This window comes from Eumetopias jubatus, unplaced genomic scaffold (assembly GCF_037043125.1).
Source record: "Eumetopias jubatus isolate StellerSeaLion01/CBP00866 unplaced genomic scaffold, mEumJub1_p1.0 scaffold_8, whole genome shotgun sequence".
Classification (NCBI taxonomy): domain Eukaryota; kingdom Metazoa; phylum Chordata; class Mammalia; order Carnivora; family Otariidae; genus Eumetopias; species Eumetopias jubatus.
Genome location: NW_028274814.1, coordinates 91519859 through 91547809, shown reverse-complemented (window position 1 = coordinate 91547809; position 27951 = coordinate 91519859). Strand labels below are relative to the sequence as shown.

At 42.7% G+C, this 27951-nt stretch overlaps 1 protein-coding gene across 1 annotated transcript in view; it reads right to left on the bottom strand.

The window, feature by feature from the left end:
• TBC1D30 (TBC1 domain family member 30) overlaps positions 1-27951 on the bottom strand; it is a 75715-nt gene that overhangs the window by 10975 nt on the left and 36789 nt on the right. The window contains exons 3-9 of the mRNA XM_028110813.2: positions 21616-21677; positions 21043-21108; positions 19307-19432; positions 16852-17037; positions 12004-12172; positions 9748-9916; positions 5746-5851 (exon numbers count right to left, since the gene is read on the bottom strand). Of these exons, the coding sequence (XP_027966614.2) occupies positions 5746-5851; positions 9748-9916; positions 12004-12172; positions 16852-17037; positions 19307-19432; positions 21043-21108; positions 21616-21677 (884 nt within the window). The remainder of the gene's footprint in view (positions 1-5745; positions 5852-9747; positions 9917-12003; positions 12173-16851; positions 17038-19306; positions 19433-21042; positions 21109-21615; positions 21678-27951) is intronic.

The window sequence follows — 27951 nt, the reverse complement described above, 5'->3', positions numbered from 1 at the left end:
CCAAGCACCTACAGACCTGTCTAACAACAGCACCTAATTTTTCTCTCTGTTGCGCTCAAGGAAGTCATGAGAGACTTTGTCAAACGTCTTAGTGAAATCCATATACACTATTTCACCAGCATCCTCCCAATCTCTTTTCCAGACACTATCAATTTTTAAAAACCAGCCATTGCTAATAAAAAAAAAAAAAGAGCGATGTGATGTACAGAAGGAAAAAAACCCAGCAGATTATTTTGTGTGTGGCACTGAGAACTGAAAGAACTGGGGAAGACCACCAGGGAGACTCCTTCCACAGCTTCAGGTCGAAAATAAAGACCTTACACGCAGTCCACATTTTTCATCTGGAGCCATTTCAGGTTTGCTGATGGATTTATGGCCCACCAGAATTGGATCCCAGCCACTGAATTCATTTTTTTAAAAGAGTGAATACAGGAAAGAGTGTGCCTTGAAATGACATTCACCATTTCTCTCCGTAACACCTTATGATGCCAAGGAAAAATAACAAGTCAATTTATGATCCCAACTACCAAGGTACATTTAAATAGACATTTATATTTAGATACTGCTGGAAAAAAATTCTATTTCTTTTTTCATGACAGACATGCATTAGAAAAAAATGAAAACATAAGTTGCACAAAATTAGGCTCAGTTCATCTCCACCCAGATGTTTTCCTCAGCAGAAGAAAAGCCACTAAAATGGCATCTAATCAATCAAACCACAGCCTGCATTTTTCCCTCTAGGATTCTCCTAAAGCAGGGGAATGAGGTGGTTCTCTTTTCTCCTAATTCCTAAGATCGGACATTTTTATAGAACAAAGATGGAGTAATGTCAACATATCTCTCCTTTGTTCTGGCAACTTTTAAATGAAATAAAATGTTGCTTTATTTTTCTAAAGGGGACTTCAGCCTTGAGAAAGACATGTTTTGAATAAGGTGGAAGCGGTATGCTGGGTGGTAGGGAAAAAGTAGCAGGCCAGGAGTGGAGGACTTGGCTCCCGGTCCTGGGTCCACTGCCAGACAACCTAAGGAACTGGCCACATGCTCACTCTCTGTCAAGTGAGAGAATCAGGTTAGTTGATCTTTAAGCTTTTATTTTTCTTTAAAGATTTTATTTATTTGAGAGAGAGAGAGAGAGCAAGAGCCAGGGGAGGGGCAGAGGGAGAAGCAGGCTCCCCACTGAGCAGGGAGCCCACCACGATGCGGGGCTCCATCCCAGGACCTTGAGATCATGACCTGAGCCAAAGACAGATGCTTAACTGACTGAGCCACCCAGGCGCCCCTTTCAGCCTCTTTTAAACCACTGTTTCCGGGTGCCTGGGTGGCTCAGTCGGTTAAGGGTCTGCCTTCGGCTCAGGTCATGATCCCAGGGTCCTGGGATGGAGTCCCACATCCTGCTCCCTCCTCAGCAGGGAGTCTGCTTCTCCCTCTAACCCTCCCCCCTGCTCATGATCTCTCTCTCTCTTTCTCAAATAAATAAAATCTTTTTAAAAATTTAAAAATAAAAAAAAATAAACCACTGTTTCCCTAAGTGTTGTTTAAAAACCACGTGCATCAGAATCACCCATGGGCTAAATGTCTGCATTCTAACATACTCCTGAGAGGTTTCTCATACACAGTCAAGTTTGAGAACCACTGCCTCGAGTTCCAGTGTTCTACGAGTCTGTGTATTCACTAAGCAACCAGATATATTCTCAACAGTACTCTAGGTGTTATGAGGATACAGAGTAAAATGAGGCCCCTATCATTAAGGAATTTACCACTTCATTGGAGAAATAAGATTAACATATTTTTTTAAAATACCAACAAATGTAAAATCATCTCTAATTAGCATCGAGTCAGTTGAAACTCTTACGTGCTGAAGGAACACCGAAGTGGCCTTGTTGGTGAGGGCTGAGAGGAGAGAGGCGGGGTGGGGGTGGGGGAGAGAAGGGACTGAGCGGGGCCCAGGCGGGCATATAGCTTTGCACAGAGAGTGTCAGAGGGACCCAAAAGCCCAGGCATGAGCAGAGAGGGCCGGGTGGGAAGACAGCTCTGACCGGTGCAGAGGTTCCGGCCGCGAAGTAGTGGGAACACCTTGCACAGGTAAGGCACAGGGCAGCCAGAATGGAGTCTTCCTCCCCCCACACCCTTCTGCTCGCCTTCCTAAGCCAGAGACCCAAAGGCAGCCTGTCGGTTGCCTTTGTCTCCCCATTTCTTTCTCCCTCACCCCGTATCCATTTTCCACGGCCAAGTCCTATCAACTTCGCCATCTAAGTATCATCTCTGTTCCATCCTTGTTTCTACCCGTCCCTGCCTCTCACGGGCTCCTGCTGTCAGACTTGACCCCTTCAAGTTCACCCTTCACAGAGCTGCCCCTGCCTGCATCTGACAGAAGCCACAATTCGGACCACTTTCCTTCTCTCCTTAGGACCTTTCAGGTCTTCTTTTTTCCCTTTCCAAAGGCTCCACAGAATCCCTAGAATTCCAGCAAGCACGATTTCACAACCACTGACCTAAAAGGTCAAGTCCAATCCTTACCACGGGTTGTGGTCTTCCATACGCACCCCAAATACCAAACTCCTTGTAGTTTCCTTCACACACCGCAAAGTTTTCCACTGGCTAAGCCTTTGCTCATGCCACTCCCTCAACCATGAATCCCCTTCCTGCTCTGCACCACTGCCTCCAACACACACACACACACGATCTCACATGTGCAGGCACCCCCATGCGCGCGCGCGCACACACACACACACACGATCTCACATGTGCAGGCACCCCCACGCATGCATACACACACACACACACACACACACACGATCTCACGTGTGCAGGCACCCCCACGCATACACACACACACACACACGATCACACGTATGCAGGCACCCCCACGCATACACACACACACACACGATCTCACGTGTGCAGGCACCCCCACGCATACACACACACACACACACGATCACACGTATGCAGGCACCCCCACGCATACACACACACACACGATCTCATGTGTGCAGGCACCCCCACGCGCGCACACACACACACACGATCTCACGTGTGCAGGCACCCCCACACATACACACACACACACGATCTCACGTGTGCAGGCACCCCCACGCATACACACACATACACAGAGCCTGACCAACGCCATCCTTAAAGGTAAAACCAGACATTATCTTCCTCAAGGAAGTCTTCTGACAGAAATGCTCAAAAATATTTGGAGAAGTTAATATAGGGCCTAGAAAACTGGCTGAAGCATTTTATTTACTGCAGTTAATAACAAGAAATCATTGAAGGCGTTACAAAGAACCACGAAATGACCCAAGCAGTGTGGACGATCACTCTGGCAGCAAAATGCCGATCATACTAGAGCAGAGAGAATCTAGAAGGAGGGCCACCATCTGTGAGTGTTATTTAATTCAGCAAACATTTATTGAAAGAGAGAAGGCAGGAAACTAATCGCAGACTCTCAACAGGTGTTTGCTTAATGAAGTAATAAATTTATTGAGCAGCTCTAGTAAAAGGCAAAGTGCTAAGGGTTTATAAGCAAAGCATAGTCCCTGTCCTCAAGGAGCTTAAAAATATCACTAAGGAAATAAGATGGTCTTCAATTAAGGTAGAATGTGATGAATGCTCACGAGAGAGGTACAAAGAAAATGCCATGGTGATTCAGAGAAATGGCAGATGATTTTCGTTGAGACTCTCAGGGAATGTTCCACCAAGGAGATGGCATCTGAACTGGAACTCCTCAGGAAGAGGCAGGCCTTGAACATGTGGAGGTAGAAGGGAAAGATTAAGCAGAGGGGGCACAGGAACAGAGGAGGAATATTCCCAGGGATTTCTGGGAGCATGGAAGACAGCGTGACCGGACTAGAATAAGTCAAGGGTACAAAACGGAGCAGCCATGGCCGAAAAGATAGGTTAATGCCAGACAGTCAAGAGCACTGGATGCTAAGCTGAGAAATCCATGCTTCATTTTGTAGGCAGTACATGGAGGTAGCCACTGAAGTTTCATGAGTGAGGGAGAAGGAACAATATCCCAAAGTCCTGCCTTGGGCATACGATTCAGGCAGTTCTGCGGGACATAGAGGACCCCATACATAGAAAATGCCAAGCATGGACCCGCACCCAGAGCCCTATTCAATAAAAGGTACCTCCCTCTGAGAGAGAATGAGCGACGATGCAGCAATGACCCCGGGATATGTGAGAAGAGTCGGGATCAGAGCATCGACGTCAGTGTCAGACAGACCCCTTCCTCCTCCAAGACACGAAAGAAGGAAGAAGAAATGAGAATGCAAAGAAAAGTTGAAATAAAAAACACAAATGCTGAGGGAAGTTCTATCGGGTGGTCAACATTCTCAATGAGTCAGGCAGCTGTCTGCTAAAAATCAGGGATTCTGAGAAGGAGCCAGAGACGCCAGGAAACGAACAGAGGAATAGAAACTCCCCGCTTCTCACGCCCTAAGTCAGGGTAGGTCTGAGTCTTTGTTTTCCAATCTGTTGACTGGGCCCAGCACCCAAACACAACCTCACACATAGAACCCAACATAAGGGTAAAAACTGAAACCCAGATAAAGGAGAAACCACAGAGAAAAGAGGAAACAAGGCCCAAGGGCAGCGTTGGAGAAGACCCACAATGGGCAAGGGGAGCGACCGGCAAAGGGGTCAGGAGCATCAGAGGAAGATAAGGGTAACAGAAGAGACAATGTTAACAAATTTGCTGTCTTTTCTATACTATCAATTTTAATGCCTTCATGAATATGATACTGAGAAAAAAATAACATGCCAGAAAATAACAAAACCCTTCAAGTCTTTCACATTAAAACTTACGACTGGTACATAGATCCCAGGTTCCTGGGATCGAGCCCTGCGCCAGGCTCCCTGCTCCTTGCTCCCTCTACACCACACCCCCACCCCACCGTGCTCACTCTCTCCACCTCTCAAGTAAATAAATAAAATCTTAAAAAAACACACAATAACAGAAGTAGAAAATGTGGGTAAAACAAACCAAAATGCTGATTAGAATAATCTTTTGGGCGCCTGGGTGGCTCAGTTGGTTAAGTGACTACCTTCGGTTCAGGTCATGATCCTGAAGTCCCGGGATAGAGTCCCCGCATCGGGCTCCCTGCTTGGCAGGGAGTCTGCTTCTCCTTCTGACCCTCCCCTCTCTCTCTCTCATTCTCTCTCTCTCTCTCTCAAATAAATAAATAAAATAAAATAAAAAGAATAAGCTCCTTTTTATCCTCAATTTCTCCCCCAAAATATTTATGTTGCCCCACAAGTCTCCCTTTAAAAGGTTAAAAATCAGATTCAGGGGTGCCTGAGTTGCTCAGTCAGTTGAGCATCTGACTCTTGATTTCAGCTCAGGTCATGACCTCAGGGTCCTGCGATCAAGTCCCCCACCATGGCAGGCTCTCTGCTCAGTGGGGCATCTGTTTGAGGATTCTCTCCCTCTGCCCCTCCCCCTGCTCACAGTCTCTCTCTCTCTCTCTCTCTCTTTCTCTCTCTCAAAGAAATAAATAAATCTAAAAAAAAATCAGATTCGGAAGTTTGGGGGATTTTTTTGGAGGTTGGACTTTTAAGCAACACAGTTGAATGGAAGCATAACAAATATCCATTATCCATTTCTTCCTTCCTCTTGTGACATAGATAGATTCTGATCAAATTATATATAGACTCGTGGTCAAGTGAAAAACTAAATCTGAGGGCTGGCCCAACATATTTCCCCACGTTCCCTGAGGTGAGGCCATGCTGCCCACTCACCTGCATGAGTTCGTGGCTTTCCAGAAGGTCATTCTCTAGCATCTCCTGGGTAAGGCGCCCCATGGTGCTGTAGAATTCATCTGCTGTCTCACAGCATTCTATCTGCCTAGGTAAAGAAAGGACAGAAGAAGAATGTTTAGGACCCCCATGGTGTTTATCAGGTATATATTGCAGGTGCAACAGGATGTGTCGCCTCTTGCCATCAAAGTTAGCAATGAACAAAAATCAAGTTAGCAATCAACAAAAATCACAATCCTAGGCACTTGCCTATGGTTTGGTCATAGTTTGCATGTCCTGGCTTGCAATTCTCTGCTATTCCCAAATAAACCCATTTTTGATTTTTTTAAAAATCACAATTCTGGTACACAGTCTGCAAAAGAACATCAAAGGCAGCTTAGAGGTACTTATTACAGGGTGAGTTCCTATTTTTCCTATCTGCTCACCAGCCTCACAGCCCCACCTGTGGCATCTTTATTATTTTCCTGTGACACAGTCTACACATCAGAATGCCCACCACCGATCAAAATTAATAACCACAAAATTGGGTACTGAAGAACAATTACCCCCTGTAGGGAATCTAGGGCTCTCCATCTGCAAAATGGTGATATCATTGATAGACTAAAACCAAACCACAGAAGTGAAAGATGAGAAATACAAGAATAAGAACTTTTCTGCCTATTTCATCATTCACAGGATGCTTTCACGGACAGAAATGTTTCAGTTCTTCTCTGGGCACCGAAGCCAGCTGGAAATTACACCCTGCTTCTTGCATTTGGTTCTACATGTAAATAAAGAAATCTGTCATCTGGCAACCTATAAGGCAGGTTAGACTTTCATCCTTCGTCTAGAAGGGGAAAAAAAGGAATAGTCTAAAGCAAAGAGCACTGTGGGCAGCTCTTCCCGCCCACGGGTCCTGCCCCCGTGCTTTAATAAAACAACGCTTCTGGCACAGAAAAACAAACAAACCAACAAATAAGTAAATAAATATGTATTTGAAAATAAAGCAAAAGTACTATGTGTTTGTTTTCTCTATTACAAAGTTCTTTGTACAGTAGGATAATTATATTTGCCCACCAACCATAAGACATACACTTCAACATACAGTAATGTCGGGGAATTTCCACAGGGCTGTCCAAAAGAAACATGATGATGGAAAAACTTCAGTTTCTGGAGTGCTCTTCAATCCCATTGCCATTAAATGAAATAGACTGTTGAAATGTTATTACAAAACTACAGAGTGGCATGTGGGCATAATTGAAAAAGTGGTTAAGTTTACCCTGGAGGGTGAGGAAGGGAAATAATGCTTCAGATGAGTTCTGAAAAATATTCTCCAGGCTGACAAAGGAAGAAAAAACTTTCCAAAGACGTGGATGCAGGAGACGGCAGGCCCTTTCCAGGTCCTGCAAGGAGCAGACAGCAGAGGGCACGTGCCTGCTGAGCCTCTTCGGGGCAAGAGTCACTGAAAGGCACTTCCCAGGGAGTGTGGGAACAGATGTGCCCTCGGCAAGGTTGGCTGGAGGTCCCGTGGCAAGTATGGGGTATGACGGGGAGCCCAGGGAGGAAACACCGCACTGGACCAGGATGCCATGTGAGGGAGCAAGGCAACGCAGAGCGTCAGAGAACGGATACATGAGAGACACCAGGGAAGGTGCGCCGAGAGGCCCCAGCTTACATATTCCCGAAGGACCTGTGGTGTGAGAAGAAATGCCAAGTTGCAGGAGTAAGGGGAACAGAGAGGTCCCAAGGATCTGTTGTTCATGATTTTTCCAGTGGAAAGTTTGTGGGAGAGGGATACAGGCACTGGAGCCAGAAAGAGCTAGGATTAAGTCCCAAGCTCTGCGACTAATGAGCTATGTGACCATGAGCTAGTCAATTCACCCTCCTGGGGTAGCTTTCGTACTGGGAAAGGCAGGAGAAAAATCCTACCTACTTCCCAGGGTTATGCGGAGAACCGAATGAGATCATGTGTTTAAGCTGCCTGACATAATGACAGCACTGTAGGCGCTTGGTGACCTGTGTTGGCCGCCCGTCCTTTCACGTTAACAAGTGGCATGCTCAAAAAACGTAGAAGTGTAGTGAGCAAAGACACGGAAACATTTAAAGTCCCACCAGTGTGATTCCTATATCCCCTGAACTTCATAAACAATACTGTTCAGTATCAGTAGATTCACATTACTAAAAGTGCAGATTCTAGGGGCGCCTGGCTGGCTCAGTCGGTGGTAGAGCACGTGACTCTGGATCTCAGGGTTGTGGGTTCAAGCCCCCACATTAGTCGTAGAGACTACTTAAAACTAAAATCTTAAATAAAAAAAAAAAAGTGCAGCTCCTAGAGCCAGGATATCTGAATTCAAAATCAGGCCCTTCCACTTACTGGGTGACCTTGGGCAATTCACTTAACTTCTCTGTGGCTCAGTTCCCCCATCTGTAGAACGGGGGTGAGAACAGTACCTACCTCATAAGATGATGGTGAGGACTAAATGAGTTAGTTTCACATCTAGAGTGCTTAGAGCAATGCCGGTCCACAGTGTGACATCCCTGGGAGGACCAGACGAATAAATTCTGATCCTACACATAATGGATAGGGAGGAATAAAACCAGAATTCTTCTTTTCCTCCTGCCCCATAACTAAGAACTAACACAAAGGTGACTCTAATGGACCCAGCACACAGTAAAGTGCTACACTATTTTAATCCCATAAACTAGTTACCCGGTAACTGGACTATCCCACCCACAGACACTATCAAAGTTCAAAGAGCCTCAGGCATAGAGGAGGTTGGAAATGTAGGACTGCAGAAAGATCTAGTTACTGGGCGGAAATGAAAAGATAAGTAAACAGCATGCCAAATCCCCAGCAGACTCATTTATTTGTCCAGCTGAAAAGCAGTGTACCATAAAACAAAGGCAACGGAGAGAGCTATGTGATGTTTCAAAATATTTATACACAATAACGATCTTTCTAAATCCCTGAATTGATAGTTGGTGGATCTTTCTTGCAAAAAAGTATGAAATACTGCAAGTCTCCCAGGAAACAACTTACCATAAATAAAAAGGCTAGTTAAAAGGTTTTTGAAACAAAATACTGGCAGTGATTTACTAGTTTTCTGACATGTTGTCTAGGAGTATCCACTCAAGTCATTTATAGCTCTAGGAAAGAAACATTAAAAACTTCTCTGCCTCTTAACTATAACAATTTCATCCTAATGTCCCTTCCATTACCCAGAAGGTAGATTTTTAACATCATAGTCATAATATATTAGAGATGGGTGAAAATATCCTCCTTTTTACAGTCCTGCTACTGGTAACAAATGTAAGTAACATCTATGTGGTAATATGTTTGGTAGTAACAGATTTCATCACAGAATTAATTCTTGATGAAAAGAAAGAAGTTCCATGTGTTCTACTATTTTTTTTAAGTAGGATCCACACCCAAAGTGGGGCTTGAACTCACGACCCTGAGATCAAGAGTCGCATGCTCTACCGACTGAGCCAGCCAGGTGCCCTCTGTGTGTTCTACTCTTGACTATGTACTAAGCACCACAGAGATACCTTATACATATTATCTCATTTAATTTTATAATGACCCTGAAGGACAGAACTAAATAAATACTAAGGATTCAAAAATCATCCAAATCGTGAATGTTAATCAACAAACCCAGCTACTCCTCTCCGATCTTCCTCTTCTATCTCAGTTCCTCGCCCTCCCCATCTTCCCAACTAGAGACTGGGGAGAGGCTGCAGAGTAAACCAGCCAGGACACTAGCACTGAGGAGGAGGAGATCTACAGACCTGGAAAAGCCTGCCCCCTTCCCCAACATATATTCCATGTGCCCCCCAACAATCAAGAATCAGCCAACTAAGATTTCAGAAGGCTAAAGCAATTCAACTAAGTTCCCAACTTTCTCTATTGCTCCTACTTAAATATAGATGCTTTTCACACTAGAGCACAAAATTGCTTAAGGCCCTCCACACCACGGAACAGAACAAAATGGGGAAATCACTTACTCTCCCAATTTTGCCCAGATGGCCAGCGACACTCTCAAGATGATTTCTGAACCTTCAAAGAAGACTGAATCCCAGATCTTTAAGACTGTATGGTTAGGGAGGCATGTAGCAAAGAGAGTCAGAAACCACTGCATCGTGAAGACATTCGTAAGTGGGGGCTCGTATCCACCTGAAATAAAACAAACACTCTGTGTTTCTTCAGAATAGATGCTTTGCAAGATATAAAATAGTCTTGTTCAATCATCCATGTCCACCAAACATGTTACATTTCCTGGCTGATTTCTTTAGATCTCTAAATTCTGGTTCTTTCCTCCTTTTTCTCTTTCCTCTTTTTGGAAGAACATAGGTGTGTTTGATTAAAAAAAAAAAAAAATCTCAATAAGGAATTTTCACAAATTATTTATGATATTTCAGAAATCTTTTTTTTAAGATTTATTTATTTGACAGAGAGAGAGAGCACCGCATGCACAACCAGGGGGAGCGGCAGGCAGAGGGAGAGGGAGAGGGAAAAGGAGCCCAGCCTGGGGCTTGATCCCAGGACCCTGAGATCATGACCTGAGCCAAAAGCAGACGTTTAACTCACTGAGCCACCCAGGTGCCCTGATATTGCAGATATCTTAACCTAAAACTTAATTTGTCTCTACCTATTGTGGGGTGCTGAAAATTAAGGAGAGTGTTCTCCTCACCAAAAACAGGATAAAAAGAAAGGATTTTAGCCTCTTTTTAAAAGCAGAATCCAATTTTCAAAACCTCATAAAGTCCACTTTTATTCAAATGCTGATGATAAAACATTGCTCATTACTTGTCTACTTCTTAAATTATGCCCAGCTCTCAGACCACAGTGATATTAAACTAGAAATCATAACAGAAAAAGAGCTGGAAAAGTCCAAAGTATTTGGAAATTAAACAATATGAAATTTTAAAATACTGTGAACTAAACTATACACACAGCTCACACTGAAGTTTCTGAGTTCGCCAAAAACACAGAGCTCCCTCCTACTTCCCCTGATGGCATTAGGTACGTATTTTATGAAACATACAAATGTAGATATTTAAACTGATCCTCCCTCTGAATTAGACTACGCATTTACCCAAGGATAAGCCAAAAGAGCTCTATTCTCCTGCACTCATTTTCTCTCTTCTTCCTCAAGAACAAAGGAGCATTGTTGTTCAGAGACTTAGAATCTGAGGGCAGTGCTTATGGGCAAGTGCAGGACATTTGGAGGAAAAAGCGGAGCCCAGGAAAGCATGTCTGGCATGGGACAGGCAGTGTTATCTGGACGCATTATGAAATCCCCACAGGTGCACAATGACACTGCGCAACCAAAGTAAAGGAGATTATTCAAATGGCTGAGAAGGAAATGCTGAGAGACACCCAGGCATCACTAAAATTTCCAAGGTCCTATAATTACAGATTAGGTCCTCACATCCTTTCATATTTTCCCAGATTTAAATGCATGGGTGGGGAATTGGCAACCATTTACAGGAAACACAACAGACTTCATTATTCTTCCTGGTATCCTGCACCTAGCCAGGCAAGTGCAGGCAGTGGGTACAACCACAGCCGTGAGCTTGGGCGCTTCAGCAAGCTGGGCGATGCCCACCAGAAAGCAGCGACCTGGGGCCGCTTGCAGAGCAGAGTCTCCATCCCTGCCTCAACCCAGGGCTCCGAAGCTACCTGGAGGTCCCAGGAAGCCCTTCTCCAGAAAGAGCTGAGCCATCCATCTTCAGTAAATCTAAATACCCTTACCATGGATAGATAAAAGGAGCACTGAAATTTTAATCCAAAAGACTGTTGGTTTATCTCCTAAAACTTAAGGAAGATGTGTATTCCTCTGTCTACAGGCTCCATGGTTCAGGGAAAACCACAGTCTGTGCGAAATTGTACTATTGCTCAGCTTTAAAGAACTCCTGTGGGTTGGTACCAGCTGAGAGCAGTTTAACTAAATGGTAAGACATGGACTCCACTCTTCATCCAGAGTGCACTATATCATTTTAGGTGTCAATCCAGTACTGGTAAAGTATTTAGTTCTTGACGGACTTCCCAACCAGGACCACTCGGAGGTTCAACATATGGCCCTATGATTTTTTTCAGTTGTGTTTTTGTTCTCTAGCCACCTATTTCATTGCACCAAATGCTCATTAACAGAAATACCTGAAAACAAGTATTTCTGCTCAAGGTTTAGGCTCAGGTGTACTGTGGAATCAGGGAAGTAAAATATTCTCAAAGGTATAACAGCACTGAGTCATCACTACCTCCACTTTCCTTGTTCGCAGTTCTCTGAAGAGTATCCAGGTGCTGAGATAATTCGGGGAGTTTCAGTCTCAAGAGATCTCTGAAGACAGCCATATCCACAGACAAAGCCCGGAGATTATTGACAAAATAGCTTTCAGGAAGTACCTTATCAATAAGGTAAATCATAATCTGAAGGAAAAGATAAAGAACAAGATTGCTTCCTAAAAACTGGGATCCCCACATGTCCTAAATAGAAGGAACATATTCAAAAATGCAGTTAGCCAAAGCACACCATCCTTCCAATGTGTCAATACCGAATGTTCTGGACTTTCAAGGCTCATCTCCATGCCAGGTAAGGAGTGAGTGGCATAATTATTAAAGTAACTCAGACCCATAGTCCACTGCTGTCTAAAGTTTCTAGATGGGGCACTAGACCTGAGTTCAGCCCCTAAGGAGCTGTGCTGGTACAACCCTCAGCCTCACTCAGAAGTGGTGAAGCACATGCCCCATTAGCAGCCAGTGGGAATCCCAATACTGGCTCCCTGATGTCAGCAGTTGCACAACCTTCTTATGAAAACCAAGAGCTGAACCACCATAAACACCCCGCCCCGCAACGAAAGCAAGTCTCGAGATGCACTTAGCATAACCCAGTTATTAGAACTGGGAGCGGACTTTGATCCACTTTCCTCTCCCAGGTGAATGCAACAAGAGTTTTGTTTGAACACATGGTACTTTCAAAATCTGGATTTCTTTCATAAGATTGTCTCACAAGTTCTTCAAATTACTACTTTCATTCTTATTTTTTTAATTTGTGTTACCTTTGCTAAGAGGTCAAGAACCACAAGAATGACCCAGCAAAACACAAGAGTTCTATATGTCAATCTCTGGTCCTTCCCCTGTCAGCTCATATTCTCTGCTGTGTTCCTCCCTCCATAGAAGACCACCCCCTCCCCAGAGCACAGGAAAAACAAAATTAAGAATAAAATCATAGCTGGCCCTATATGATGGTCTCACATTTTAATTTTCAGTCTAACACGAAACTATTTTCCAAGAAAATTATCTCCCAGACCTGACAAGGGCCCATCTTTCCCTCATCTCTGGCTTGTAATTTCTACTTTTTAGGGCAATTGTTTTGACTAAGTCAATAAGGGCTGGGCCATACTCTTGAGAGGGTCCCTCTGAGACCTTTATTACAAGACTTGGCAGGTGGAGCTTAGCAATAAAAGGAGTACACTATATTCCATCTGTGTGGAGAAAGAAGGTCCTGAGTGTAATGTTAGGTATGTCACTCCACCCATAATATATTTCGAAGACCACACATTAGATCTTAAAAAAAAAAAAAAGTTAGGATAAATAATGGCAATAGAGCAAAAAACAGTCTCTTCAACAAATGGTGCTGGAACAATTGGACATCCACATGCCAAAAAATAAATCTAGACACAAACCTTACACCTTTCACAAAAAGAAATTCACCCAAAAGAGATTGCAGACCTAAATGTAAAGTGCAAAACTGTAAATCTCTCAGAAGGTAACAAAGCCTAGATGACCCTGGGAATGGTGATGACTTCTTAGATGCAACAGCAAAGACATGATCCATGAAAGAAATCACTGGTAAGCAAGACTTCTTCAAAATTAAAAATTTCGGTTTTGTGAAAGACAATGTCAAGAGAATGAGAGGGCAAGCCACAGACTGGGAGAAAATATTTGCAAAAGACATAGCTGATAAAAGACTGTTATCCAAAATACACAAAGAACTCTTAAAACTCAAGGTAAAATAATGTGACTAAAAATGGGCCAAACACTTTAACAGGTACTTAGGGATGGGATATAAGTATATGAAAAGATCCTTCACATCATATGTCATCAAGGAAATTCAAATTAAAATGAGATACCACAGCACACAACTATTAGAATGGCCAAAATCTGGAATGCTCACAACCCCAAAAGCTGACAAGGATGTAGAGCAACAGGAACTCTTATACATTGCTGGGGAGAATGCAAAACTGTACAGCCACTATGGAAGACAGTTTGGTGGGGTTTCTTAGAAAACTAAATATACTCTTACCGTATCATCCAGCGATCACACTCATTGGTATTTACCCAAAGAAGCTGAAAACTCACGTCCACACAAAAACCTGCGCACAGATGTTCATAGCAGCTTTATTCATATTTGCCAAAACTTGGAAGCAACAGAGATGTCCCTTGGTAGGTGAATGGATAAACAAACTATGCACATCCAGACAATGGAGTATTATTCAGCACTAAAAATAAATGAGCCACCAAGCCATGAAAAGACAGGAAGGAACCTTAAATGCATACTACAAAGTGAAAGAAGCCAATCTGAAAAGGCTACATACTGTATGATTCCAACCATTATGTGACATTCTGAATAGGGCAATGGCAAAAAGATCAGTGTTTGCCGGGGGGGTGGGGGAGGGAGCGTAGGGGGGATGACCAGGCAGAGCACAGAGGATTGTTAGGGTAGTAAACACATTCTGTATGAATATTATAAAGACATGTCACTAAACATTTGTCTAACCCACAGAATGTACAACACCAAGGGTGAATCCTAATGTAAACTATGCACTTTAGGTGATTATGACACGTTGATATAGGTTCATGGATTGTAACAAATGTACCTTTGGTGGGGGATGTTGGTAGTGGGGGAGGCTGTACATGTGTGGGGGCAGGAGACATATGGAAAATCTCTGTACCTTCCTCTCAATTTTGCTGTGAACCTGAAACTGCTCTAAAAAAAATTATGTATTTTTTTAAAAGTAAATAACGAAGGAGCCTCAATGTATTAACAAATAGCTAAAAACAGTTAAGAAAAAACAGTAAGTGCAGAAAAGCACGCAAAATGGCTTACCTACTTCTCAAATAAACTATGTATTTGCCTAATATTTAAAACTTGCAGGGGCCAAAACAGCTGCTGAAAAACATTGACCCCCAATATTTTCCTTTGCATCTGAAGTGATTCTTCATGAATCCAATCTTCCTCTGCATATTCACTGTCTAACCACAAGATTCCAAAATGACGATGATGTCATTTCATTTCAGAGTTCATTTTCTTCGAAGCAGAAATATAAATATTCAGTTCCTCAGCTTTATCTCATCTATCTTTTTTATGTGAATTTTTAGTTTCTCAGGGAGTTTCTTTCATGATTTGATTGGCATGTATGTCCCCTCCCCCAGATCTCCCCACCTCACTCCTAACCCAAATTGCTTATTCCAACTTTTCAACAGTTCTCATTTTATAGTCACAGAAATTACATCTGAAAAGAAAAAATCAACTAAAGCTGATAGACTGAGTAAAAAAAAAAAGGCCTAGTAAAAAATGTTTTAAACTCATGTATTTGATTTGTCATTGGCTCCCCCTCCCCCACTTTATTTGATGAACAAGTAGTTTCAGAGCTGTTTTCCTTGAGTACAGAAATGGAAAAAAGGAAAGGGTGAATACAGATTTAGACTAGGTCGGGCTGGGTTTATAATTAATTCCACCATGATGCACATGAAACCAGGAGGAACAGTTGTTTGTTTTTCCGTATGACATTAGTCAGTGACTGGGACTATCACTAAGGTATATACCACAATCAAACATAAGGCTGGGGTTGGGGGAGGCTCTTGAATACCAAGACTAAGTATCCATCCCACCCATCACAAAGCATTGCAACCAACAGCAGTTTGAGGGTTCAAATATGAATTAGCAACCCCATATTGCCCCAAGCTCATAAGGAAGTAGCCATCCTGTGCATGTGAAATGCTTCATTTCTCATAAAGATTATTTCTGGTGACTCACGGACTCACCTTCCAATTTATAAACTTAAATTGCTTGTAACCCATCTCAAAGTGTTTCCAGAATGTTTTTACTAATAAAGGTTCCAGGCATCGAAGATTAAAAGATAATAAAATATAATTCACTTCCATAACCTTTCTCCATGCAAATGCCTTCCATCATATACACATACTCTCAGCTTACCTCCTCCATACCTCCCCCCATCTATGAAATAGTAAAGCAACCCAATAAGAAGATCCAACCAGAATTAAACATAACTTGTGTGGAGTAGGCAGTTTCAAACATGACACCCTGTGACTTCCGCCTCTTGGTAGTCACATTCTTATACATAGTCCTTCCCCTTGAGTAAAAGCTGGACCTAGTGACTGGCTTCTAATGAACAGAATACGGCATAAATGATGGAATGTAACTTCTGATTAGGTCACAAATCTGCAACTTAATCTCTCCTACCTTGCTCACTCTCTTTTACTCTCTTACTCACTCTGAGGGATGCCAGCCACCTTGTTGTAAGATGGAGACATGGCAAAGAACTAAAAAAGGTCTCCAGCCAACAGCAAGCCAGGAACGTAGGCCCTTGGTCCAGCCACGTGTGAGGAATTAAGTCTTGCCAACAACCACATGAACTTGGAAGTGAATGCTGTCCCCAACTGAGCCTTCAGATGAGGCTGCAGACCCAGCCAACAGTTTGGATGCCACAATGATAGGACTTTGAGTCACCTAAGGTGCACCCAGATTCCTGACTCAAAGAAACTGTGAGGTAAACCATGTTTGCTATTTTAAGTAGCTAATTCGTTACAAGCCATGCATAATTAACACAATTAGTATTCAACTTGCTTTAAAAATGTGATGCTTTTATAAGTGGGGCCAAAAACATAATCATTCTCACATTTGGCAGCTACGCGAGTCCATCACTTGACCTGGCTTTAACGTGGGGGAAATGGTGATTATGGGTCATTACAAAGGTGCAGCAAATAACTTGGAAGGGGGTGGGACATCAGGAAAGAGGAATTACAGTTCCAGTATTTCACTCTCAGAAGAATTTCAACTGCTCTCTTCAGAGCCTCATACTCACTTTCAGTGCATCCCCTTCATTGCCTTCCACTACTTCCAGAATTAGAGCGGCCAGGATGTTAAAGCCTTGGCAGTACCCAACATTCTTGTTCCATCGGGCATAGGCCAACAGGACCCGTTTTAATACAACCCTGTCCTGCTCAGCCTCCTGGCCACAGTAAGAACTGCAGCCTGTGCGGTGAAGATCCTGAGGAAGGCAAACAATATTTTTTTTAAATGGCTCCTTATATTCTCTCCAAAAAATGACTTAAATTATAACTCTGCCTCAGCATTAAACAGAATCAGATTATCAGCATGGATTTTAGTTTTTAAAAATGTTTATGTACCCTATACACATGAGCAAAAACAATTTTTTGAATTTTTCCTAATGTTTTCTAATATGCTAAGATACATTTTTTTTCCAGTTTTATTGAGATGTAGTGGACTTATTAGAACACTGTCAAGGGGAATTTCAGTCAGGCAAATTTTCTAAACTTCTTTATAATTTTCTGTTAAAATCTAAAGTGTTTCCAGAATTAATACAAAAATGACTCAGAATTAACAAAAATTACATTATAGTTCTATAGAAATTGACAGTTTAATACTATGTCTCAGATAAAACAAGAGTCATTTCAACAACATGTAGGACAGATGCTAACATTATTCCTTTCTCTGAAACACAATGTAATATCCAGCTATCAAAATTCTAATATTAAGGAGAAACCATGCAGATTCCAGCCAGTCTGGGTCTGGGATTCATATCACGGGTCTGAAGGTGATGTGATGTCAAGGCAAACAGTGACAATGAGAACCCATTATTTCCAGTGAGCTACTGAAAAGACATTTTTAAAGAGACAGCACTAATTATCTTTCAAACGAGAGGTTATTAACTAGAAATCTCCCTAAATACTTTCATCGTCTTGGAAAGAACGATAGACTTCTTTGTGCTGTTACCTTACTACCAACACTCACCCTGGATCAGTTAGGTATCCTGAGATACGTGCAGGTGAATGACAGAAGGAAAGGGGAAAAAAAAGGTCTCCAGCTGCCAGCATTTATTTTAAATCCTTAGCACTGCATCTAAATGGTATGGTAAAAATGTAAATTCCAGGTATGAGCTGTTGTTAGGAAGGCACCTACAAAGAGCCTCCTCTGCGCAGACCAGAAGAATTGAAAGAAAAATTGCCATTAAGTACATATCATATCAGTTCAGGAATCAGTTAATGTTGATGTTGTCAAACTGGATCAAAGAAATGAACTGGCAATATGTAAAAAAAAAAAAAAAAATAGCAAAAATGCAATCTGCACTGTAGAGAGACAGGAAAATCATTCTGTCCAAGACAGAAAAATCTATCCAAATTGTTTTATAAATTTGTATAAAAAATACAAAAACATCTCTTGCACTTTAATATTTAATGAGGGCAATATATATAATAACTAAGCAGAGACTATGATTTTCAGGAGCTAATGTCATTTTACTGACACAGCATTCACTTCAATGAGAAAAATGAAAGATCCTCTTAATAACATGATTGTTATAAAATGTATACCGCTTTAACTCACAACTTAAACAGAGAGAAAATATTTCAAATATGGAATGCTTCATCTCTGAGAAATATTCTGAAATCCCAAATATACAGCTGAAATATGGATAGTGCCCAGGCTTTTAAAACATACAAAATAGAATTTCATCATTGTTTTTAATATTTGTCTGAAACGGACCAAGTTAGGTCACAAAGTAGCTCCTTTCAGTTAGTACTTCTTCATGAAAAAAGTATCTTCAAATCTGTCAAAACCTTAACCAAACTTTGGTGACCAAAATTTATGAGAGACAACTTCCCTTTTAAAACCCCAGCCTAGCGTTACAGTGTAATGAACTCATATAAAATCAAAAGCCATGTGCTAGAGGCTTATGTAAGAGAACAAGAGTGGGATCAAATTGAATCAGCAACCTTGGCTTTTGGCAAAAGGCCCTAATCAATTGTAATAATCCCAGTAGGCAAATCACAGCTGCCTCCACAGCTGGCCTGAACCCTTGACCATCTGGTTTTAAGTAGACCCGTCAATCTATCTTCATAAATCGGCAGGTAAGAAATTATCAAAGACCCTAATAAGAACCCAATTATTCTAATATGAAATATACTTAACGTTAAATTTCCCAACCTGTAACTTTTATGTAAAAATCCAGCTAACAGCACTGACCCATGCTAAAGAAAGAAATTTCAATCTCCTATCAAGTGAGCAAGATAAATAAATAGAATATGAGTAGGAACATTTTCTTCTTACTGCCAACATGCAAATTTATGAAAACAAGACATAGTCAAAGTTCCCATTAAAAGGCTATTAACTAATGGAAAAAGAAAGTAGAATATATACGGACATTCAGACCATAAGGTTTGATCCTCTGTCCAGGGAACATCTGGTTCTTAGAAACCTCCTTCTAAGTCAGGACAAGAGGCCAAACTCAGGGGCCTTACCTTGACTATCTGAATTCCCATCGAGTCATCATCAGGATTACTCCTTTCATTGAAAGTGAAGCGCATGGTTTTGTCCCAATCAATAGCTATACTGTGCAAATAATGATCTGCCAAGGTCAACCAAACCTAAAATATCAAGAGATAAAGAAGAACGCTAATGTAAAATATATAATTTCACCTTTCTTTGTTAAAAAATAGTTATTACATCTAACAAGAAAATGGGAACTGATCCTAGACCAAATAAAGCCCACAAGTAGAAATCAACTTTTCATTGAAATGTCTGCTATACTGAATTGCACCAATTAGGGTCTTTCATTTATTCTTTCCATTAATATTTGTTGAGTTCCTACTATGCACCAAGCAATGATTCAGCCATTAGGGATACTGTTAAGAAAAAAAAAATTTCAACTCTCATTTCAGTTCACTGGATTAGCTATAGTATCTTCTGAGCTTGTTACATTTGGCTCGGAATTGCTCTCTGTACTTGGCAATTCATGGAGAATGGGTCTTTTTTCACCATGAAGCGGACTCTGCCTTTAAATCATCCTTCAATCTCTATCACACACACAAAACTGACAGATGGGGTCCCATAATGAATAACTTTTTTAAAAGAGTCACTGGATATTTTTATTCCTTTGATTACTTTATCCTGAAAAGCTGTTTCTGTAAGATTTTTAATGTATATTTTTAGGAATGCCCAATGTTCAAATTCTAGGGGTATGAAGACTAGGTTTATAAATTAATATACTAAGAAAGCATTTCGAGTTTTAGTATTTGAACATACTTTAGCAGGAATAACACTGATCAATATCCCCAGCCAGATTTTTCCCCCAAGCATCAGAATCACATACCTTATATTTAATCTAACAGGAATCCATGTCAACTCAGCCTTCAAAATATATCTAGGCTGTGACCCCTTTTCTCCATCTCCACTATTGCAACCCTGATCCACCTCTTACCTGAATTATCCCAAGTCTTCCATTGATCTCCCTGCTTCTACCCTTGTCCATCATATTATCAAGCCAGAGAGGCCCATTTAAAACATAAGTTTTATCATGTTACTCCCCAGCTCAAAACTTCCCAATGCTTCCCATCTCAGACTGGGCAAAGGTCCTACTATATGGCCTATAAGGTCTACATGATCTGCCATCCCCTTACCCCTATCATCTTTACCTCTATAACCCGCTCTCCAATTGCTTTCCCCTTTGTTCACTGTGCTTCAGTCACCCCGGCCTCTTGCTTTTGCTTGCACACTCCTGAGATGCTCTCACTAGAGGGTGTTTCCTCTGTTTGCAGTGCTCTTCCCTCAGGTAGCTGCCTCCCCAGCCGCTCACCTCCATCAGGGTCCCATTCAAATATCACCTTGCTATTTAAAATTCCACCTCCTTACCTCCATTCCCCTACCCCCACTTGGCTCTCCTCATTTCTTTCTCTGCTTTATTTTTATGCATGGCACTTATCACCATCTGACATACTTTATACTGTACTCATTGTAAACTCCATGAGGACAAAAACCTTCGTCTGTTTTTTTATCCTCCCACTACTGTATCCTCCGTACCTGGAACAGTCCCTGGCACAGAATCGATAATCAATAAATGCTTCTTAAATGAATTAATAATGAAGAGAGACAGCTTTCAAATTACTAAATCTAGAATATTCTTTTGGACACTTCAGACATTTTAAAGAGGAACAGAGTGCTGATCGTTCTGTACTTTAGCCCTCTGAATCCTCCTTACCTTTCTCCTCCATTCCTTCGGTATTCCTGTTGATAGTCTGGCAACTGCCTTGAGAGCATCATACCACTAGGAACACAGGAGAAACATTGGCAAAGTGATAATATTGACCTGGATAAGCACTTTTCAACCTTTTTCCTATTTTGACATCCAGAGAGTATGATAAAATTTGTACAGCACACTGAGGTAAACAGAGCTTCCTTCAGCCAGGCTCCAAGGGCTGCCCAACCCCAACTTTAGGCACTCTTAATACACCTGGGACCCATGTGCACACACAATGGCTGGGAAGCTCTAGTTCAGAAACAAAAACATGTATTACGGATTCAAAATAATAGATATTCGGTTTTTTTTAATTTTTTTTCACACTTGCACCATTAATAGCAAGTACAAAATTTTTCGTTGCAGGTATAAATCCAGGCCACTTGTAGGCTTGTAAGCTAATTTATCTATAATTTTAAAAATGGACTCACCTTATGTGTCAAAGTATATACTAATTGTCCTACTTTGAGAATATATCTTAGTGTACCTTGTAGACACCCCCAAATAAGAGTATTTTCAAAAACCAAAAACAGTTACCTGCTGAAAACCATTTTGACCTAAAGATGGCTCAAGAGTGAACTTCAACTTTGTATCAACTCCTAGAAGAAAAATATATAACTGTTATTTTGGAAGAAAATAACAAGTTAGGTCAAAAATAAAAGTAAAAATTAATGTGATTCTACTGAGTCATCATAAAATTCTTAAAACATATTTTTACTAAATTGTAGTCAATTTTGCTAAAATAAAAGGTAATAATATTGATTTCTAAAATAGAAAAATATCCCGGGGCCACTAGAATAGAGCTTATCACATAGAATGGTCGCTTCCACAGTGGTCTGGAGCAGAGTAAAAAATCCAAAAACATGACACCACAGACTTGGAGTTACTCAGATCCCCCACTCAACTTTGGTTCCTAGTGTCAAACAAATTAACTTGTCTCAGTCTCAATTCTTTTTTTTTCTTTTTTGAGAGAGAGAGGACATGGCGGGGCGGGGGGGGGGGGAGCCAGGGGGCAGAGGGACAGGGAGAGACTCTTACACAGGCTCCATGCCCAGAGCAGAGCCCAGGCGGGGCTGGATCTCAGGACCGTGAGATCATAACCTGAGCCGAAACCAAGAGTTGGTGGCTTAACCGAGTGAGCCACCCAGGTGCCCCTCAATTCTTTATCTTTAAAATGAAGATAATATCTATCTCAGTAGATTGTTGTGACGTTTAACTATAAATCACCCAGCAGAGTATAATTAATATTTATGAAACTTAGGAAGAGAATTCTCTACTTACAGAATTTGTTTTCTAAGACATTTGCATGGACTAAGTCTATGAAGGAAACCTCAGTGAAATATTAAAAGTTATAAAAATAATATCACTGTCACACTACATCAAAAACTAATGATGTATGGTGATTAACATAATTTAAAAAATGAAGAATAAAAGGAAAAAAATAGTATCACTGTCTTCTCACTTGTGGAATAATCCACGTTAACAATCTCATTTGAAGATTTTCATGTTATCTTAAAATTCTGTCATGATACACTTGCTCATTGAAGATAAAACAGTTGGTATGTTTAATCATAGACTACAAGCTAAAAATATAATGAGCTCTAATTCCAAGTTGTCTACAACTTTAAATAAACTTCTTTGATTCCAATCCCAAATCTAAGGAAGAGAAGAAAATAAATAGGAGAGGGGCACCTGGGTGGTTCATTCGTTAAGCATCTGCCTTCAGCTCAGGTCATGATCCCAGGGTCCTGGGATCGAGCCCCGCATCGGGCTCCCTGCTCAGCAGGAAGCCTGCTTCTCCCTCTCCTGCTCCACCCTGCTTGTGTTCCCTCTCTGGCTGTCTCTTTGTCAAATAAATAAAATCTTAAAAAAAAATGGGAGAATATATCAAGACAGTGTGTTTATAATATACAAAGACTATATGCTATATTCATACTGGGCTTTTATTCAGAATCCCATGTTAGAAGTATGGGCTGTTGTTCCTGAAGTGAAATTACGTGACAATTTTTATTCCCGTGTAAATTTTATTAAAATAATATAATCAAATCTGAAAATGTTATATGTTCTTTTTCTATAATCTCAAAATCAATTAAATCATATTTCAGGTCACCTTTTTAAAGACTTATTACTTAAAAGTTCAAGGATTAAGATATACCAAACATTAATAGCATTTCAGTTTTACAATTTATGATTGTTAATTATGACAATATGTTTGCTTCTAAGATGTTGATTGCAGAGTAGGCATACTGAAACCCTCCCCACAACTTCCACTGCTTAGGAGTTGGTATGTAGATAGAAACGATCTTCAGAATTTAAAATTACAATAATAAAGTAGACTTGTCCTTTTTAAAAACATATATATATGGAGTCAAGAAGCTGGAAAGAGATGTATATGATTTGCCCAAGCCCATGACAGTATGCAGATGCCCTTCTTGGGAGTCCTGGAAGAGTACTATGAATACAAGAGTTGGGTCCTAGATTTCTAAAGTCAAGCTGTGGTACAGAATCCCAGGCATCCAATCAATGCCCTGATGTCTTTTCAAGGCTTCAGGGCCACAAGCATATTCTGCCTAAATAGATTAGCTTTCCTTCCCCAAGGGTATATCAAGTACCCTTGCAAATTCTCATCTCTCTGAGATGGTTTAAATGAAGTCCTGCCTCAGTGCAGAGCAATGACACAATGGCCACATGATTGCCTACAGCTGCAGCAAATGATTTAAGGCACTATGAGAAACACTTTGTTGTAAGGCTGCTGTCCAGATGCGGGGTGCTGAACGGAGGAGCATACCGTCATGACTTTTGCTTTATTGTAACAAAGGCAAGAGAATTCGATCCCGCGCTGACTTATTTCAACTGACCTAAAAGCTCTGGATTCCCTGTCTGTATGACCGAATACGCTCCCTTGGCTTTTTCAGAGCACCTGCTGGGCATCAGGTTCTGAAAACCGGCTGGGGTTAGTCTAAACTATTTTCTCATGATCTAAAATGAGTCACAGGATTTAACTGGAATTGATCATTCACCACCTGCATGCGATTGCTGAAATCAGGTCATTTTCTCCTCTTTTCTTCTAACTGAGTAAGGCAGGGGAGAAGGTTTATGTTTCATCTGCTAGTCACGGCTGTTCCGGATTCAGAAATACAAAACACTTTTACGTGGGAAGGAGATTTTTTTAAGGGCAAAGGAAGATGGTGAATAAATACTACAGTCTCTGCAATTAGACACTTCCTTGGGGAGAAAAACAAAGAAACCACAAGGTTCGTAAAGGCAGTCACGCGTTCCACCCTTTAGGGTTCCGCGCCTCGTCAGATTTTCTCCAGCAGCCTCAGGATAGCAGGTCCCCGGTGGCGCTGGGAGGCAGGGGCTGGAGAAGGACAAACTCGTCCGGAACCCCGCTGGTGCCACATTGGGGACAAGCGAGCGGCGCTAAGCACCGATGAGAGTGCAGCCGGCTCCCTCTGCGGCCATCCCTTGCCGGAAAGCTCTCTGCCCAGGCGCTCGCGCCAGGGCCGGGCCCGTAAAACCCCAGGGAAGGATGCTGGGTGGTGGAGCAGACGCGGGGTTATGCAGCCTAGAGAAGAAGGGATGTGTAAACACAAGCTAGCGGCATAAAGGGCCTAGCATAGCACGCAAGCGCGCTCCCGGACTTTGGCTCTAAGAAAGAACCTCTACTTGCAAGTGTTTCCTACCCGTTCCCCACACGGACACACAAATTTAAGAGGCTCCAGGCGAGCTGACCCTGGCACGCCGCACAGACCCTCAGGAAAATGCACCCGATTTTTCCTTCGCAGCCGCTGCCTTCCCCTCCGTCCTCAAGTATCAAACCTGTGCCTTTCTCCACCTCACACACCTCTTTCAAGATCTGGCTTCCTGCGAACCCGCTGCACAATTGGTTGCGCGGCCTCTGGTAGCCTGGGTAGCCGCCCGCACTGCCCCACCACGCGCACAAGGCCGAGCGCACCGCTCGCCAGCAGCTCCCGGCACAAACAGGACTAGACCGCGCACAGGCCGCGGAGTCGGGACCCTCCGGCGGGAGCCGGCGGCAGCGGGTCCTCCCAGCCTTGGGAGGCCGCTGCCCGCGCCCAGGCCTTCGTCCGCGCTCTTCCCTCCCAGACCGACCCAGCCCCGCCTGCGCGGAGCCGCGGTACCCCGCACCGAGCGGCCCGCGAGCGCTCCCCCGCCTAGGCGGAGTCCAACTGAGGCAGAGGCACCAGCTCCGGGGCGCCACGCTACTTTCCAGTGCCCCATCTGCAGCCCCGGGTCCTCACCCGGCTCCAGGGTGCAGAGCAGCCGGGGCGCGGTCCGAGAAATGCAGCTGCGCTTTTTGAGCACATTGCTCAGGATGGTGCCCACGCCTCCGCCGCCGCCGCCGCCACCACCCTGCCGCTTCAGGCATCTCCCTCCGCGCCTCAGGGAACCGGTCAGCTTGTCCTGCCGCATTCGAGAGCGCCCCGGGCTCCGGCGCAGCCACCGTCCGCCTGGGGCCCCGCCGCCCCGCCGGCGTAGCCGCTTCTCGCGCCGCACTTGGCGAGTCCGCTTAGTCGAGGGCCCCTCCGGAGCAGCGAGTGTGCGGCCGGCGCTCGGGGGTACCGCTGGAGCCGCCGAGCGCTGGGCGGTCGGCAGGCATCTGCAGTGCGGAGCCTGCACGGCTGAGGCAGGAGAGGGCTTGGGGCGGGGAAGAGGGCGGGAGCGAGCGAGCGCGCGGGAGACTAAGGCGGTGCTCCCGCCCCCAATCCCGCCATCACTGTGCGCAGGCGGGGCGGCCCTAGCTCCCCAGCGCCCAGCTGGCTCCTGCCACCTGCGCCCTGGAGTGGCAGAGCCTGGAACCCCCGGAGCCTCGGAACTGGAGAGCAGCCGGGTGAACAACTGCGCCCGGGGACCAGAAGCAGCGGGAGATTCTGTGCTTTTCCCAAGATCTGGGAGGGGCTGGGGAGGCGGGGGGGGGGGGGGCAAGTCTCAGGTGCAGAACATCAGAGAGACGCAGGTGCCCACCTACGTGGGCGTCAGAAGGGACAGTTAGCAGACCGAAAGACGAATCTGGCGAATCTGGCGGCGTGGCAGAGAAGCTGGCAGATGATAAAGCACAAGCTGCATCCCAAATTGAGTTAAACTCTTTCCTAGCAGCTCAGAGAGGCATGGAAAACACGTAAAAAATAATAATACTGGTTGTTTCTCTTGGAAGAATAAGACTTCAAGAAAAAAAGTGTTCACATTTAAAAGCAGTGTTTTTTTAAAGTGCTTCCTCATCTCTCCAGCCGGAGACTTAAGTAGTTTAGAACCATTAACTATTACTGTTTAAAAAAAAAAAAAAGTCATTCTTAAACTATGACATTAACCAATCGAATATTAATCATAAAAATGAATGAGGAATGTGGAAGGAAATAGAGACATTTGTATCTGCTAATATTTAGAAAAGGAACACTACATGGATAAATCAAAACTAAAAAGTATATGGGAGGGAACAGTGTGGAAGAGAGAGGAATGGAAAACTGAGAGGTATTCTGGATGTGCCTTATATAGTTTTCGCTCTGGAATAACATATTAATAAAAAGAAAAAAAAACAAATGAACCTAACCGAATATCTTGTTGATAACACAAAAATACAGAAAAAATTAAGTTGCTTTAGAATACAGTATTATGACTGTACATTAAGGGCAAATAGAGCTGCAAAGAAGTCTTAAATGTCAATAAGTAGCATTGTTATTTATGATATTGATTTTTTTAATTATGTACACTACAGCAAATAATTATGTTAATGTCAAAAGGAACCAAGATCTTTTCAGTGTGACAGAAAATACAAGTGTACAAAGAAGTTAAGGTTTTTTAAATCCTGCAACGTTTTATTTAAATTGGAAATACTAGTATGAACTCATTTCTTTTTTTTTAACGTCTCCAGACATTGTCAAATGTCTTTAATTTTCTTTTTTTTTTTTAAGATTTTATTTATTTGAGAGGAAGAGAGAAAGAGAGCACAAGTGGGGATAGGGGCACTATCTAGGAGAGGGAGAAGAAGACTCCCTGCTGAGCAGGGAGCATTGGGTGAGTGGGGGAGTGGAGAGGCTTGATCCCAGGACCCTGAGATTATGACCTGAGCCAAATGCAGCCGCTTAACGGACTGAGCCACCCAAGTGCCCTTTTTTTTCCCCCAAAATACATACACAGTTGATCCTTGAACAAGGAACAAAGGGGAGTTAGGGGTGTAAACCCTCCCTCCTCCCCTCCCACAGTGGAAAATTTGCAAATAAATTTTGACCTTCCAAAAACCTTACTAATAGCCTACTATTCACCAGAACCCTTACCAGTAACATAAACAGTCAATCAACTCATATTTGGATGGGGCGCCTGGCTGGCTCAGTTCGTAGAGTATGCAACTCTCGGTCCTGAGTTCCATGTTGAGTAAATAGATTACTTTAAAAAAAAATTAATTCCTGAAGTGCTTGGGTGGCTCAGTCGGTTGAGTGGGGACTCTTGGTTTTGGTTCAGGTATGATCTTGAGGTCTTGGGATCTGCCAGGCAGTGCTGGGGTCCATGCTCAGCCCAGAGTCTGCTTCAGATTCTCTCTCCTTCTCCCCCCTGCCCCTCCCCCAGCCCATACACTCTCTAAAATAAATAAAATCTTTAAAAAAATTAATTGCTATGCAAACTTTTGGGGCACCTGGCTGGCTCAGTTGGTAGAGCATGTGACTCTTGATCTCAGTGTTGTGAGTTTGAGCCCCACATTGGGTGTAGATAGTACTTAAAAATAAAAAAATAAAAAAACACTTTGGTATGTTATATGTATTATATATGTATTCTTACAATAAAGCTAGAGAAAAAAATCTTAATCATACAGAAGAGAAAATGTATTTACAGTACTTCTCAAAAAAAAAATCCACT